General features: G+C 49.0%; 1 protein-coding gene across 3 annotated transcripts in view; it reads right to left on the reverse strand.

Annotated features, from left to right (window-relative positions):
• The window catches only part of LDLRAD3 (low density lipoprotein receptor class A domain containing 3), a 137358-nt gene that overhangs the window by 74988 nt on the left and 46469 nt on the right, over positions 1 to 15901 (reverse strand). For 2 of the 3 annotated variants that reach the window (XM_075567557.1, XM_075567556.1), the window contains exon 2: positions 5595 to 5741. In XM_075567557.1, coding sequence (XP_075423672.1) covers positions 5595 to 5741 — 147 coding nt within the window. Of the gene's footprint in view, positions 1 to 5594; positions 5742 to 5819; positions 5976 to 15901 lie in introns of those variants that run through there. The other variant, XM_075567558.1, reaches the window with a different exon arrangement.

Genomic DNA, 15901 nt, shown 5'->3' on the forward strand with positions numbered 1-15901 from the left:
TCATCCATAACAAGGAGACAAAGGCCACCTCAGGAGCTACCGACCAATCAGTCTACTTCCAATCACGTTTTACGAAGATACTTGCCAATCGGTTACACCAGACCCCGGACTTTGCTCAGCCTACAGAATATGCTGGATTTCGCAGAGGATGAAACACAATGGACCCCCAGCAACAAATCAGAGAATTAGCTGAAGCAAGTAAGAATGTGGGACACCGTATGAATCTCAGCGAGAACATATGTGTCAAGTCTACGAAACTAGAAATAAATGGAATAGAACTAGAAGTCGCATAATATGTCTACCGTGGCCTTCAAGTAACAATGGGTGAACCTTCTGAATGAAATCAACAGGAGAATGAAGATGGGACGGAGCATTTGGAAGAAACAAGGCAATATTTCAAGGGAACCTTCCTCTGCGCCTCAAGAAGAACGTTTTCTACCAGGGTATTCTGCCCGTGGTCCCGTGTGGGTGTGAAGCCTGGACCCTAAATGCAAAGATTTTTCAGAAGCTTCAGACAAGGCAAAAAAGTATGGAGAGGTGCATGCTGGGTATTACCCAAAGAGACCGGAAAAAGAATGAATGGGTTCGAAACCAAACAAAAGTCTGTGACATCATCAGAGGAGTGAAAAAAATGTAAATGGTGGTGGGCCGGACATATCGCAAGAAGATATGACCATCGTTGGACAAAGATGGTACTTACTGCAACTGGATTCCAAGAGAGATTAAAAGACCAAAACAACAACCCAAAGTAAGATGGGAGGGTGAGGTGAAACAACGTGTGGGAGCGACGTGGAGAAGAGGCTGTAACCGCAGGACCTGGAAGATCATTGGGGAGGCTTCATCCAGCAGTGGGGAGACACGGGCGGAAGAAGCTGATGATAATGACGATATATATATATATATATATATATATATATATTATATATATATATACACATACATACATACAAAAAGAAAGATTCCTACCTTAATATCCATTAGTAAAATAGTGCTCTCATGAATAAGGGTTATTTCGATAAACCATTTGGCCAAAGCGTTATAAGCCTGCAGGCAACGTCAAGGCATAACCGAATTTGCAGGTACCTACACTGAATATATGTAATTATTGTCCCATGGACTAGTGAAAAATGTGACATAGCCCTGACGGGGTTAAATAAAGCATATGCTTACTGTGAGTAGTGCAATTACAAGCTGACACATACACACACACACATACAGTTAAGTTATGGTGGGTAAAAAAAGTGACAAAAACCCTCCACAGCAAAGCATATAGCTAATGGAAATATTACGGTGTGCTCATTTGCTTGTCTAAGACAGGTCTGCAACCCCGCCTTTCACCATTATATGCTGGGTGATATTGGTGAAAGGCGGGGCTGCAAACCTGTCTAAGACATGCAAATGAGCATACCGTAATATTTCCATTTGAGATATATATATGTGTGTATATATGTATATGTATGTGTGTGTGTATATGTATAAAAGTACAGCAGCACTCCTGCTGTTGGGTAGAAGATTGCCTTGGTGCACTGATCGGAGTAAAACACAGGCACACATGAGACTTTTCTTGGAATTAGAGTAACATTGCTTTAATAGATAAACGTTTCAGTTCTCTGAAACAAAGTCCTGTGAGTCTGTGTACTAATACTCCGGTATTATGTGTATAAATCTGGAGACTTGTGCCATTTTAATTAAAAAGAAATAGCAGAGTACTAAAATCATGCACAGTACGGGTGCTTCCCAAATTGCACTGTGACCAATACAGTATGTGTGTGATACAATATTGCCAAGAGCTGTGTCTGCCGGTTAGTAGGACTGTGTGTGTGACACATTATTACACACTGTGGGGCACCTCTGAGCACAGATCCTTCTGCTTTTGTGCGTCTCCCTGACCCAGATACAGACAGAGGCAATAGAAGAATAGGGATGTGAGGCTGTGAGTCAGAGACTGTGGCAGTGAGAGGACCAGTGGTGGCCATCAGTGACAGCTTGTGTCACAACACGCCACGCAGCATCATACAGACTCAGGGGCGCAATGTGAATGTGTGCGATTATATGTCTGTGTGTATATGTGGTAGTATGTTTGTATGTTTCTGCATGCATATTTGTGTGTCTAGGTATGTTTGCATGTGTGTATTTTTGTGTCTATGTGTATTCTTGTGTGTTTGTATGTATGTGTGTTTATGTTTGTCTGTATGCACGTCTGTGTATGTCTACATGCCAATATGTTTGTGTGTGTGTCTGTATGCATATCTGTGTATGTCTGTGTTTACTGTATGTTTGTGTGTGTCTACATATGTTTGTGTGCGTCTAGCTGTATGTATGTGTGGTGTGTCTGTATATACAGTATATTTGTGTGTGCATGTTTGTATATACAGTATTTGTATGTGTCTGTATATGTTTTTTTGTATGTGTGTGTGTGTGTCTGTACAGTATGTATACTGTATTTGCGTGCATGTGTCCCCTGTGAACCTTGTGTTAATGTAGTCAGGGTAATAACCCCCTCGCACCCCCCTGTGCACACTTTAGAGTGCGGAGGATCGGGACAGCCTCTCAGATTAATGCTGACACCGCACTGCCAAAGGGACAGATGTTTCTCAGCAGAGCGAGAATGAGAAGAGCTGTTTGTGTTATGAACAAATGATTGTTACTAAGAGCCCAGATCATCATAACACAGGCTCGCAGGGATTGGTAATCTCCCAGCATTAGCTCGTTGGAGGTGATCCTTACAAACGCCTGCCTCAGCGAGCGGGAGGGAACATACAGTTACTGGCACCTAAACCATGGCCTGCATGAACGGTGAAGCCCAGGGCGACAGTGTTACACCGAGAAACGCGCCGACGGCTTTATCCCTGCCGGGACAAGATGCCCTGTCTCACACCAACGCTCACCTGCAAGCAAAATAATGTCAACATATATGGCACAGATGTTAGACGCGCTGAATGCAAAATGTTAAATATTATATTTTCCTGTTTCTAAACGTATCTAAGATGACATTTTAATAAGCGTCCCATCTACTCCTAAATGTCCCCCTGATGTGTCCCCTTCGGAGAACTGGAGGAACAGCCCCCGCTGCAGCGTGATGTATGGTCACTGCAGTTTACTGCCTGGCCAGCAGAGGCAGCAGTGCGTTGTTAGTGATTTGGACATGAATCTGGGAGCTAAGTGCTGGTTCTGTTCTCATAGATTCTCAGCCAATGGAATTATTGGTCCTTTGGGTACAGAACTGCTCATACTAAAAATAAGCGAGGCCGCCCCCTGCTGCGCCCCAATGAGTGACAGAACAGGCCATTGAAACATTTCAATTAAAGAAAAACTGAGACTATAAAGAGTGGCAAAGGTTACAAAGTGTTCTGTGAAATATTTACAGAATAGTCTTTAAGGCGCATTTACAGAAACAATAGGACAGCATCAAATAAACCGCATATTCCAAATGAAAAAACCTGCATGTATGTGCCACGCTGCTGATATAACCCATTCAGTGCCAAAAACCTGCATGTATGTGCCACGCTGCTGATATAACCCATTCAGTGCCAAAAACCTGCATGTATGTGCCACGCTGCTGATATAACCCATTCAGTGCCAAAAACCTGCATGTATGTGCCACGCTGCTGGTATAACCCATTCAGTGCCAAAAACCTGCATGTATGTGCCACGCTGCTGATATAACCCATTCAGTGCCAAAAACCTGCATGTATGTGCCACGCTGCTGGTATAACCCATTCAGTGCCAAAAACCTGCATGTATGTGCCACGCTGCTGAAATAACCCATTCAGTGCCAAAAACCTGCATGTATGTGCCACGCTGCTGAAATAACCCATTCAGTGCCAAAAACCTGCATGTATGTGCCACGCTGCTGGTATAACCCATTCAGTGCCAAAAACCTGCATGTATGTGCCACGCTGCTGAAATAACCCATTCAGTGCCAAAAACCTGCATGTATGTGCCACGCTGCTGGTATAACCCATTCAGTGCCAAAAACCTGCATGTATGTGCCACGCTGCTGGTATAACCCATTCAGTGCCAAAAACCTGCATGTATGTGCCACGCTGCTGATATAACCCATTCAGTGCCAAAAACCTGCATGTATGTCCCACGCTGCTGATATAACCCATTCAGTGCCAAAAACCTGCATGTATGTGCCACGCTGCGGATATAACCCATTCAGTGCCAAAAACCTGCATGTATGTGCCACGCTGCTGATATAACCCATTCAGTGCCAAAAACCTGCATGTATGTGCCACGCTGCTGATATAACCCATTCAGTGCCAAAAACCTGCATGTATGTGCCACGCTGCGGGTATAACCCATTCAGTGCCAAAAACCTGCATGTATGTGCCACGCTGCTGGTATAACCCATTCAGTGCCAAAAACCTGCATGTATGTGCCACGCTGCTGATATAACCCATTCAGTGCCGTGTAACGCAAAGCTGCAGAGGCGGTTTATTGACCCTTTGCAAAACATGTCCGAGCTGCTTCTCTGCTCATACAGACCTGGGAGGCCCAGCCTAATAACAGGGTTACACATGTGGTCCCCACACAGGCCGCGCTTATAGTCCCGGCGACGCCGACGTCACGCTGCGGTCGCAGAAAAAAATCTAATTGAATTGACTTCCAGCGATCAAGCCGTCGCGCCGCTCCTACTAATGTAGGTGCACGCGACGGATTCAATGCATTTGTTTTGACGCGACGCGGCGTCGCCGGGACTATAAGCGCGGCCATTCTCTCAAGGCCTGCATGTGCCCACTGTGAAAATATAAACGCCAGATCCACAGAGGTCCTCGCAACGCCGCGCCGTTCTGCAAATCACTAACAGCCATTATACATAGTTACATAACCTGTTAACCCTACGCGGTTCTTTTTCCCATATACTCTTTAATTCAGGGGGCTCAACCCCCGCCCCCCCCCCCCCCAACAGGTCAGGTTTTCAGGATATCCCAGCTTCAGCACAGGTGGCTCAATCAGAGAAGACTAACCCTCTGATTGAGCCACCTGTCCTGAACCAACGATTGATTGAACCACCTGTGCTGAAGCAGGGGTATCCTGAAAACCTGACCTGTTGGGGAGGAGGAGGACTGGAATTGAGCACCTTTGAGTTAATGCACCCGTTCCGGCGTCACCTGTCACTCAAGTTATCGGCAGTTAACGCCGAATGGGATGTGTTAACCCGCCAAGGACCTTAGCAAATCTCCCTCCAAAGGGGTTTATTCATCACACTGCAATAGTGCCGATTGGGTCACTATCACACGGAAACTCCCACTGACGTCAGAAGTGGCGGGATTAAAAAAATGAGCAATTCACGAGGGGTGTTAACAAGGGGAAGTGGGGAGCGTTTCTCCGAAAAAGAGGAACGTTAGAACAAGAAGGTGAAATGTGAGGAAGTGCTGGTTCGCAGGAAGGGTGGTGGATTCATGGCACCGCCGCCCAACAGCGGAGGTGGAGGCTGATACAGCGACGGAATTAAAGTGCCTGGGTTAGAAACAAGCTTTTCCTAGCCCTTAAAAAAGGACAAAGATTAAAGGGGGGCCGCGGCCTCACAGTAACGCAGAGAAATGGGGGGGTCTTTATCGGCGGAGGTTAGGAGAAGGGCGACTCACGGCATTCCTTCTCGTCACTTTCATCGAAGCAGTCGGGTAACCCGTCACACTGCCACGCCCCGTGGATGCAGAGGCCGTTACCGCACATGAAGTTTCCCGGGATGTTGCACTCGTTGGTGACGTTGTTTCCCGGTAACATCTGGCTGTCTGCGAGAGAACGGAGACAAGAGAGAGAGTCGGTGAGCTGCGCGGCGCTGACAGACCACTCCACTTATATACACCCACCATCTCATTTCCAGGGTCTCTCGGAGTAAGCCTCTGAGAGTTCCGAACGCTGGGAACTATTTCATGTGGCTGCCAGAATGTCAATGCAGAAAGAGGCTGGTATCAAAACAGTTGATGCCCCTTCAACCTGTCTGACCAGACACCAAAGGTCAGGGGCGGCCAACGCCAGTCCTCAAGGGCCACCAATCGGTCAGGTTTTCAGGATATCCCAGCTTCAGCACAGGTGGCTCAATCAGTGGCTCACTCAAAGACTCATGCTAAAGCAGGGACTGATTGAGCCACCTGTGCTGAAGCAGAGATATCCCTAATACCTGACCTGTTGGTGGCCCTTGAGGACTGGCACTGGACAGCCCTGCACTAGATCATTGTCCCTCTGAGACCTGAAGTTAGTCAGCAGGTACGAGAGGGACCGCGGCAGGACGCTGGGGTGTGTTTGTTTCGTACATGCAACGCAATGCGTCACCGGCTCATCTGGCAGTGAAAGGGTTAACAGCGCCCAGGGAGGCGGCCAGCCGGACATTCCACCGGACTAATCCGGATTTCTTTTTCCTCTTGTGATCTGTTTGTGGAGAATGTAACGAAATAATCCAGCAAAACTTGACTTTCCGGTTGAAGCCGCAAACTGCGCTGTTCCCGGGTTTTTGGGGGGTATTTATGCTTATCAGTGGCTCTGGGAGATGTGGGAGTCCTGCGGGGTTCAACCATTCCCATTCCAGTGACCTGCACAGCTAGTCCCAATAGAGTTGGAAATTTGGATGTTAGGGGTACAGTATGGCAGATGGCTTTTCTATTTCTGAAAGCTGGGGGAGAGTCTGATGGTGCATGGTAGGGTAATTCCTGAGAGAGGGGGCAGCGGGAGAAGTAATCCAGGCGGGAGTGAGGGGAGGTACAGTAATAAGGCAGCAGGAAGGGGCAGCGGGAGAAGTAATCCAGGCGGGAGTGAGGGGAGGTACAGTAATAAGGCAGCGGGAGAAGTAATCCAGGCGGGAGTGAGGGGAGGTACAGTAATAAGGCAGCAGGAGGGGGCAGCGGGAGAAGTAATCCAGGCGGGAGTGAGGGGAGGTACAGTAATAAGGCAGCAGGAGGGGGCAGCGGGAGAAGTAATCCAGGCGGGAGTGAGGGGAGGTACAGTAATAAGGCAGCAGGAGGGGGCAGCGGGAGAAGTAATCCAGGCGGGAGTGAGGGGAGGTACAGTAATAAGGCAGCAGGAGGGGGCAGCGGGAGAAGTGATCCAGGCGGGAGTGAGGGGAGGTACAGTAATAAGGCAGCAGGAGGGGGCAGCGGGAGAAGTGATCCAGGCGGGAGTGAGGGGAGGTACAGTAATAAGGCAGCAGGAGGGGGCAGCGGGAGAAGTAATCCAGGCGGGAGTGAGGGGAGGTACAGTAATAAGGCAGCAGGAGGGGGCAGCGGGAGAAGTAATCCAGGCGGGAGTGAGGGGAGGTACAGTAATAAGGCAGCAGGAGGGGGCAGCGGGAGAAGTGATCCAGGCGGGAGTGAGGGGAGGTACAGTAATAAGGCAGCAGGAGGGGGCAGCGGGAGAAGTAATCCAGGCGGGAGTGAGGGGAGGTACAGTAATAAGGCAGCAGGAGGGGGCAGCGGGAGAAGTAATCCAGGCGGGAGTGAGGGGAGGTACAGTAATAAGGCAGCAGGAGGGGGCAGCGGGAGAAGTGATCCAGGCGGGAGTGAGGGGAGGTACAGTAATAAGGCAGCAGGAGGGGGCAGCGGGAGAAGTAATCCAGGCGGGAGTGAGGGGAGGTACAGTAATAAGGCAGCAGGAGGGGGCAGCGGGAGAAATAATCCAGGCGGGAGTGAGGGGAGGTACAGTAATAAGGCAGCAGGAGGGGGCAGCGGGAGAAGTAATCCAGGCGGGAGTGAGGGGAGGTACAGTAATAAGGCAGCAGGAGGGGGCAGCGGGAGAAATAATCCAGGCGGGAGTGAGGGGAGGTACAGTAATAAGGCAGCAGGAGGGGGCAGCGGGAGAAGTAATCCAGGCGGGAGTGAGGGGAGGTACAGTAATAAGGCAGCAGGAGGGGGCAGCGGGAGAAATAATCCAGGCGGGAGTGAGGGGAGGTACAGTAATAAGGCAGCAGGAGGGGGCAGCTGTAATCCGCAGTAACCAGCACACAGCAGTTAGTGTGTCTGTGACCCCTCGCTTTATATCAGCGCTGCAGAAGCCCTGTGAGATTTGGTTGACGCTCTCTGCTCGGAGCTATAGCCTCACTTTATTCTATACTCCAGAGGGTGACTCAGTGGGTCACAGGCCCATATTTACACTAGTATTCCAAAGGACACCCTCCAGCACCCAGCGCCCAAAGAAGTGTCCAGTGTTCTGGAATAGCATCGATAAGTAAATATGGGTCGCAGTGTTATAGAGAGGTCATGGTGTTATAAAGCTGTGGCTCAGTGAGTAAAGACACTGACAGCGACACTGACAGCGACACTGACAGCGACACTGACAGCGACACTGACAGCGACACTGACAGCGACACTGAGTTTGAAGCAGCCTGGTTCAATTCCTGGTGTCGGCTCCTTGTTTCCATAGGCGGTCACTTTATCTCCCTGTGCCTCAGGCACCAAAAACAGATTGTAAGCTCTCTGGGGCAGGGACCTGTGCCTGTAACAATCCTATATACAATGGTACGTACACTGACGGAGCTATACAAGAAAACAAGTATTCATTAAAAAGGAGTACTGAAGCAGTGGAGCAGTTATGTAAAAATAAAAGGCAATTAAAGCAGCATAAAAAATATTTATTTTTATTTTTAATATATGCAGCCTTTGATAACCTTTATTGAAAACAAATTACCTAAGATGCCGAATAATTAGTTCTCCTGTGATCGATCAGTAAAATCCTGTTTCCCAGGGTTCAGTAAATGGCTGCCTTTCCGTTCCAATCAATCCTTCAGTCAGTGTAACTCAGCAGCTACAATGTATTCTTATATTACTAAGGTAACATTACTGTAGCTATTGTTGCAGTTTGCAGCTCAAACTGCTGGGAGCATTGACAACAAATTATCCCAAACTGCAAAGTGTTGCAAAGATCTTGCACTGCTGGGGAAGTGTGTTAAAACCTGCTATGCATTACAAATAGCATTAATGGCTTAATTTTAAAATAAAAAAGGTAGTAAGTATTATCTAACACTACAGAACTCATTTATTTAAAATACCACCTGTTGGGTATTGCTTGGATTAGGGGTGTTTTTAAGTGGTAACCTCCCTTCCACTTATATTATTAGCATATGGTATTAATGTCAATGCATCACAGGCCCCCTGGCATTGAAAGGGTTATTAGTGTTTCTATAAGTCATTCTTTTGCTTTGCTGACTTACCTCCCCCTGTCCGTGGTGCCTGCGATGGCCGTGCGCTCTCCTCCTTGCGCGTCACAGTCTTGTGATTGTGCAGACACAGTACCTGTTCTTTTCTTCCCTACAAGTCTGAGCCTGTCCTGAGAGGCAGAAATTCAGCCATGCTCAGCAGCCTTAAACCCAACGCCCGCGGCTTAACCAGCAATGGGGCAGCCACTGTGCAATGGCGTCAGCGGCGAGACGCGGGAGGGATCTCATAGTTATCACCAGAGCATAGACGGCAGCATACACTATTCTCATCTGTCAGAACGAAGGGCATTCAAATCACATGCATAAGAAGTATTTGTATCCGTTACACTGCCTCCTTATTGTGCATTACTGTATGTATTAAAGGAGCAATCCCAGCAGTATCCTACGTGTGTGTCTATTAAATAAATCAATCCTGTAGTATTAGATAATACTTACTAGATTTTTTTCTTCAATTCAACTCTTAATGACATTTTTAATGAGTTTCAATATACTGAGCATCCTTTTCATTTCTATATTGGGTTTTAGCCCACCTCCCCAGCATTGCCAGATCTTTGTAACACTTTCCTGTTTGTTGCCAATATTCCCAGCAGTTTGAGCTGCAAGCTGTAACAATAGATAATGTTACCTTAGTGATATAAGGATACATTGTAGCTGCTGAGTTACACTGACTGAAGGATTGATTGAAATGGAAAGGCGGCCATTTAATGAATTAGTGTTCCAACAAGGTAATCAAAGGCTGCATTAAAAAAAAAAAAAAATATATATATATTTTTTAATATAAGTGCCTCTTGGATTACCTATTTAAGCCTCATTTAAACCTTTTCAAACTCATAATGTTCACTGGCAGCGTCACATCCGGCGAGCCAATGAGTGGCGTCTGGGAGAAGCGCGCAGAACGCTGCACTCCCCGCACTCAGCGTCCATGTTTTGCACCAGGATTTTGCTGGTGAACTTCTCCTCAACTGGAAACTCCACAGTGACCAGAAAATGATTAGTAATGTGTAAAAAAAGTGAAAGAATAAATTGAGGTGAACTTCTGTTTAACAGAAAGCAATCTGAGATACGCAATGGAAACCCACTTGTTTTTAACACCCCCCCCTGCGTGAAATGATATTGTGTTACAATGCACAATAAGACATTGTAACGCTGAACATGTTAAACAGAAGCATCGTACGCTACGTAAATATTCTGTGCGCCTGAATGAAGAAATACACATAATAATTAAAAAGAACAATACAGCGCAGAAGAAAATAAGCACCAGGCAGAATGATCGTTATATTGACACTGGAGCTGGCAATCTTTTGGTTGTTCCGAATGACATTATGTAACCTCTGCAGGATACTGGTAAGGAAAGGAATTCATTCACTGTATCCATTTTTAATGTGGCTTAATGAAATGGAGTGTGAATGAGAGCGCTTGGCACTCGCCCTGCTTACATTACTGGGACTGCCTGGCGGGCGGAAACACAATGTGATAACCTGGCAGGACTGCGTTTATATTCTAAGAGAACCAGGGCAATATGATCTGTGGTGAGGCCATATTACTCACCCCAATGGGGCTGGTTCTATATGTGCCAGAGCAGACTATAAGCCCCAACGCCTCTTACAGCCCTTATAGGGCTGGGGGGGGGGAGGGGCGGGGGGCAGCTATTAATTGGAACATTGTATTGCTACAGTAGCTCCTCCAGCACTAAGCAGACCTCCAACATGTGGCATGTGTTAATAGTGTAGGTATTCCCAAGAAAATGAGCCCTCATAATGAGACTCTGCAATCTGTGCAAATACAATCAGTGTGTTTGTATATACTTATACACACAGAATATAAGTGCTGGTATCTCTCCTTTATCAGATCAGTCACCTCCCAGCTGCTTTAGGCCTCGTTCAGGGTGCTGGCTTCGGAGGGAGGGCGTGCTGCCGTGCGTGCTGCCGTGAGAAACAAAGTATTCAATTTGAATACTGGTTTTCAGGGTAGCAACTGCCCTGTCTCCGAAGCCAGGAGTTGAAGCTGACTACAGTTTCAATAAACGAAAATTTCGTTTTTTGGAACTGCAGCAGCGTCACAGGGACCAAGGCAGCCAATGAAATCATTCTTCAGAATGATTTCATGACTGCAACTTGGATACTTACCCTGCTGTGTGTAACTGGTGCTGGCTTCGGAGGGAAGGCGTGCTGCCGTGCGTGCTGCCGTGAGAAACAAAGTATTCAATTTGAATACTGGTTTTCAGGGTAGCAACTGCCCTGTCTCCGAAGCCAGGAGTTGAAGCTGACTACAGTTTCAATAAACGAAAATTTCGTTTTTTGGAACTGCAGCAGCGTCACAGGGACCAAGGCAGCCAATGAAATCATTCTTCAGAATGATTTCATGACTGCAACTTGGATACTTACCCTGCTGTGTGTAACCCCGCCCCCTCCCCAACGCTGAAAAGTCTGCTGGGGGATAAACACAGATCGCCCAGCAAACTGCAGCACTGCCTCCCTCCCGCCCTCCCTCCAAGTCCTGCAGCTGACACCCTGAACGAAGCCTAAGGCTAAGGTCCCGTTGCACGCGTCCGCATGGCTGGCTTGCTTGCCGGCGGCGCGTGCAACTCGCTGTACCGCGATCTGCGGTCTACAGGAAACTTCAGTAGTAGCGGGGGGCGTGGCCAAACGGGTCGGGGGGGGTGCGGCCATGACGTGAGGGGGCGCGGCCATGACGTAGGGGGCCGGAGCGGGAGGTGGGCGGGAGTGGGAGGATTGACAGGGAGGGGGGGGCGTTGCTTGAGCGGAGGGACCCGCTACTCTTCCCCCCCCTCCCTCCACGAGCTGCAGGTAAGTAAAAAAAACACACACACGCAGGCACTCATACATACACACACACACACACACACACACACACACACACACACACACACACACACACACACACACACACACACACACACACACACACACACACACACACACAGACACACACACAGAGACAGGCACGCACGCACTCAGGCACACACATACACACACAGAGACAGGCACGCACGCACTCAGGCACACACATACACACACAGAGACAGGCACGCACGCACTCAGGCACACACATACACACACAGAGACAGGCACTCAGGCACACACATACACACACAGAGACAGGCACGCACGCTGCTTTCACTCCACACTCCTCCCTGCTCCCCGAAGCCTCTCCTCCTCCCGAAGCCTCCCCTCCCCATTGGCTCACAGCCACACCACGTGACGCGTCGAAGCTAGGAAACACCATTCTCTTGTGTCTCCTAGCGGCTGACGCGCCACAGCGTGTAATCAGCTGTGCCGCCAGGGGGGACCGGGACCGGCTCGCGAGGATTCCCCTGCTGGTGGGGAACTCGCTACATTGCCGCCCGCGCCAACGAGCGCAGCGGGTCCCAGGCCTTAGGGCTGTAACAGTGCGAGCGTGTGCGTCCTCGATAATTGCAGGGTATGACCCTGCAGTTGCCATACTTCAGACGCGAGCGCGCAAGGGCTGTGACCGCGGCAGATCTGGGAAAATACAAGAGATTTGTATTTTCATGCTGCTGTGACGTCAGAGCCACGCCCCCTAGCCACGCGCGCCACCGCAAGCGCTATATTACCTAAACGCGCGCGCCCGCAAGCACAAGCGCTTACTATATAACAAGTCTTAATCAGCTGCAGGCTCCGAGCTTCGGCCACTGGCAGAAACGGGCACCGCTGGTTTTATTAAGGGCAGCGTATCGCTCACATGCTCAGTGCCGGCGGCGGCAGGTTCCGAGCTTCGGCACCGCTAGTGTTAGTAAGTGCAGCGTATCGCGCACATGCTCAGTGCCGGTGGCTGCAGGCTGTGCTACAATAGTTGAATTATTGGTGCTGAGAATTGATGGATTTTCACCAACCTCATCAGACTGAAGCCCCCTTTACTCTAACCAGGGGGGCTCAACTACATTCCTCAAGTCTCTAACAGGTCAGGTTTTCATGATATCCCAGCTTCAGCACAGGTTGCTCAATCAGATGCTCAGCCACCTGTGCTGAAGCAGGTACTGATTGAGCTATGTGTGCTGAATCAGGGATATCCTGAAAACCTGACCTGGTTGGGGGGGGGGGGGGGCTTGAGGACTGGAGTTCGGCACCCTTGCTCTGACCCTTAAAAGCAGAAATGTGCCCCCCCCCCGCCCCCCGCCTTGTATTTATATCGTCTCCTCTTCCATTAACATCATTGAACAAGCAACCCGTTCATGCAGCTACTCCGGGGGTGGCGTCCTGGCCGCAGGTTTCATGCACTTTGCCCCGAAAGAGAGTGGGTAAAACAGAACAATGCTAGTATTATTCTCACGGTGTAAGTAGGTGCTTCTAGAGTGTAAGCTCCTTCTGACAGAGACCTCCTTCCCATTGCCTCAGTTTGTATTTACATATATGTAATCTTTTGTAATGTCCGTGTGATCATTTATTATCAGTATAGTACAGAAAGCGGAATATTTTTTCCCGCGCCCATGTCAGAGGCCAGCAATGTATGGTGTGGTGGGCACCGCTGGCAGGGAAAGAGTTAAAGCAGCAATTCTGCCTGTTTTACATATTGTTTTATTCGACCGAATTCCAGCCAGCGGGGTCCCCAGTAGAGAGGGGCACATTTTGGGGGGGGGGGGGCGGATTTGGACCCGCAGCGGGTTCCTTTGGTCCGCGGATTTCAGCGAATCCATCTCAAAAAGGGCGATTCGCGTTTTGCGGATTTTTAAAAACGACTATTATTATTATTACCCATACACTCCGCGGATTCCGCGACCTGCAGACGCAATCAGCCATCCTGAACCCGCGACCTGCCAACGCAATCAACCATCCTGAACCCGCGGATTGATTGCTACAAATCCGTCCACGGATTGTATCCAAACGGCGTTATTTTTTTTATGAATCTAGTGTGGATTAAAAGGCGACCAAATCCGTTTGCGGATTTTGGGTTGAAAATGCGAGACGATCCGGGAAACGGTTTTGCGCGGATTCGCCCGTCTCTAGTGGCCAGAACAGAACCGTGCAATGTTTCTCTCCGGGAGTCCGCTGGATCCCCAGATACTTAGCGGTTCAGTTGCCAGTGTTTCTTCCTGGATTTTCAAAGATGGCGTCCGCTGTCATCCAACAGGAAGCCACGCCATCCCTCCTCTGACGCGGCGGCTTCCTGTTGACCCGCAAAACCGAGTGGATTTGGTGATCCTTTTGATCTCCTTAGTGGGAGTAGAAACACTGCCAACTAAACCGGTCCCTGGATCTAAAAACAGCCCGGGCTCAAAGAGTAGGTGAAACTGCTGGTTTAAACCTTTGAGTGCAAGATGGGCCACGGGATCAGAGTGCCACGGCCTCACCGGCACTAGCGATCATGGGACCACTCAGTCACTGGAGCGCAGAATGCAAATCTCCCCTACAAAAATAAGCAATTAAAAGATGAGGTAGGTACGACATCATGGAGTCCCCTCGGGTGGCAGACAGCTATGTCCATGGGCAGCCAAAGGGTTAAGAGCTTAAGCTTCAATTTCTTCTCTGAGCCCATTGAGCCTTTCTGCGGATTGTTTTCCCCGGAACCGATGTTTGTCATTCTTCGCTGTGCAGTAAAAACACAAATATCACCAGAGGTAACAGGACACACGTGATCTAAATCACCAGAGTTACATTCCAGCATTAACCACATCTGCGCCAGCCAGCGTTGCAGAGCGAGGAACGCGTGGGGGAGCCGGCAGGGATGCGTCATAGTATTGGAGTTACTTTATGTGAAAAACCTACAAAATGTCAGAGCCGTCAGCAACACGGAAATTAGTAAGATTTGGGGCTTTCTTGGCAAGACAAGTTTAATGGCAGCCTCTTTCCCACACTCCGATGAGTGACACTGCCCCCCAATGAGTGAGACTGTACCCCAATTAGTAAGACTGCCCTCTGAGTGAGACTGCCCCCCAATGAGTGAGACTGTACCCCAATTAGTAAGACTGCCCTCTGAGTGAGACTACCCCCAATTTGTAAGACTGCCCTCTGAGTGAGACTGCCCCCCAATGAGTGAGACTGTACCCCAATTAGTAAGACTGCCCTCTGAGTGAGACTACCCCCAATTAGTAAGACTGCCCTCTGAGTGAGACTGCCCCCCAATGAGTGAGACTGTACCCCAATTAGTAAGACTGCCCTCTGAGTGAGACTACCCCCAATTTGTAAGACTGCCCTCTGAGTGAGACTGCCCCCCAATGAGCGAGACTGTACCCCAATTAGTAAGACTGCCCTTTGAGTGAAGACAAAAAATGCTGGGGAGTCGCTGTGCTGCGGTCCGGTAAGTGAATGATGAAGTCCAAACGCAATCAATGAAAAACGGAATTTAATGAACAAATTCGGATTGACACATATCCTAAGCGTAACTCTGACGCGTTTCATTCCTTGCTGAGAACTTTGGCAAAGTTTCCGGTAGATCCATTTCCCTTCTCTGACTATATTCACCCCTTCCAGGTCCAAGCCCCTACATGGGGCTCTGAGTGTTATTCAAGATAGCAGCCTGCCCGTGTCCAATTTTCATGGATATTATTATCTGAACTTTACATTGTGCCTACGGCTCTTGAGCACTAGCTACGGGGTTTAACCCTTGAGCACTAGCTACGGGGTTTAACCCTTGAGCACTAGCTACGGGGTTTAACCCTTGAGCACTAGCTACGGGGTTTAACCCTTGAGCACTAGCTACGGGGTTTAACCCCATCCACCACTGCCCTTTGAGTGAGACTGACCTCTGTGAGAGACTGCCCCCCCCCAA

This window comes from Ascaphus truei, chromosome 12, assembly GCF_040206685.1.
Source record: "Ascaphus truei isolate aAscTru1 chromosome 12, aAscTru1.hap1, whole genome shotgun sequence".
In the NCBI taxonomy this organism is placed as follows: Eukaryota; Metazoa; Chordata; class Amphibia; order Anura; family Ascaphidae; genus Ascaphus; species Ascaphus truei.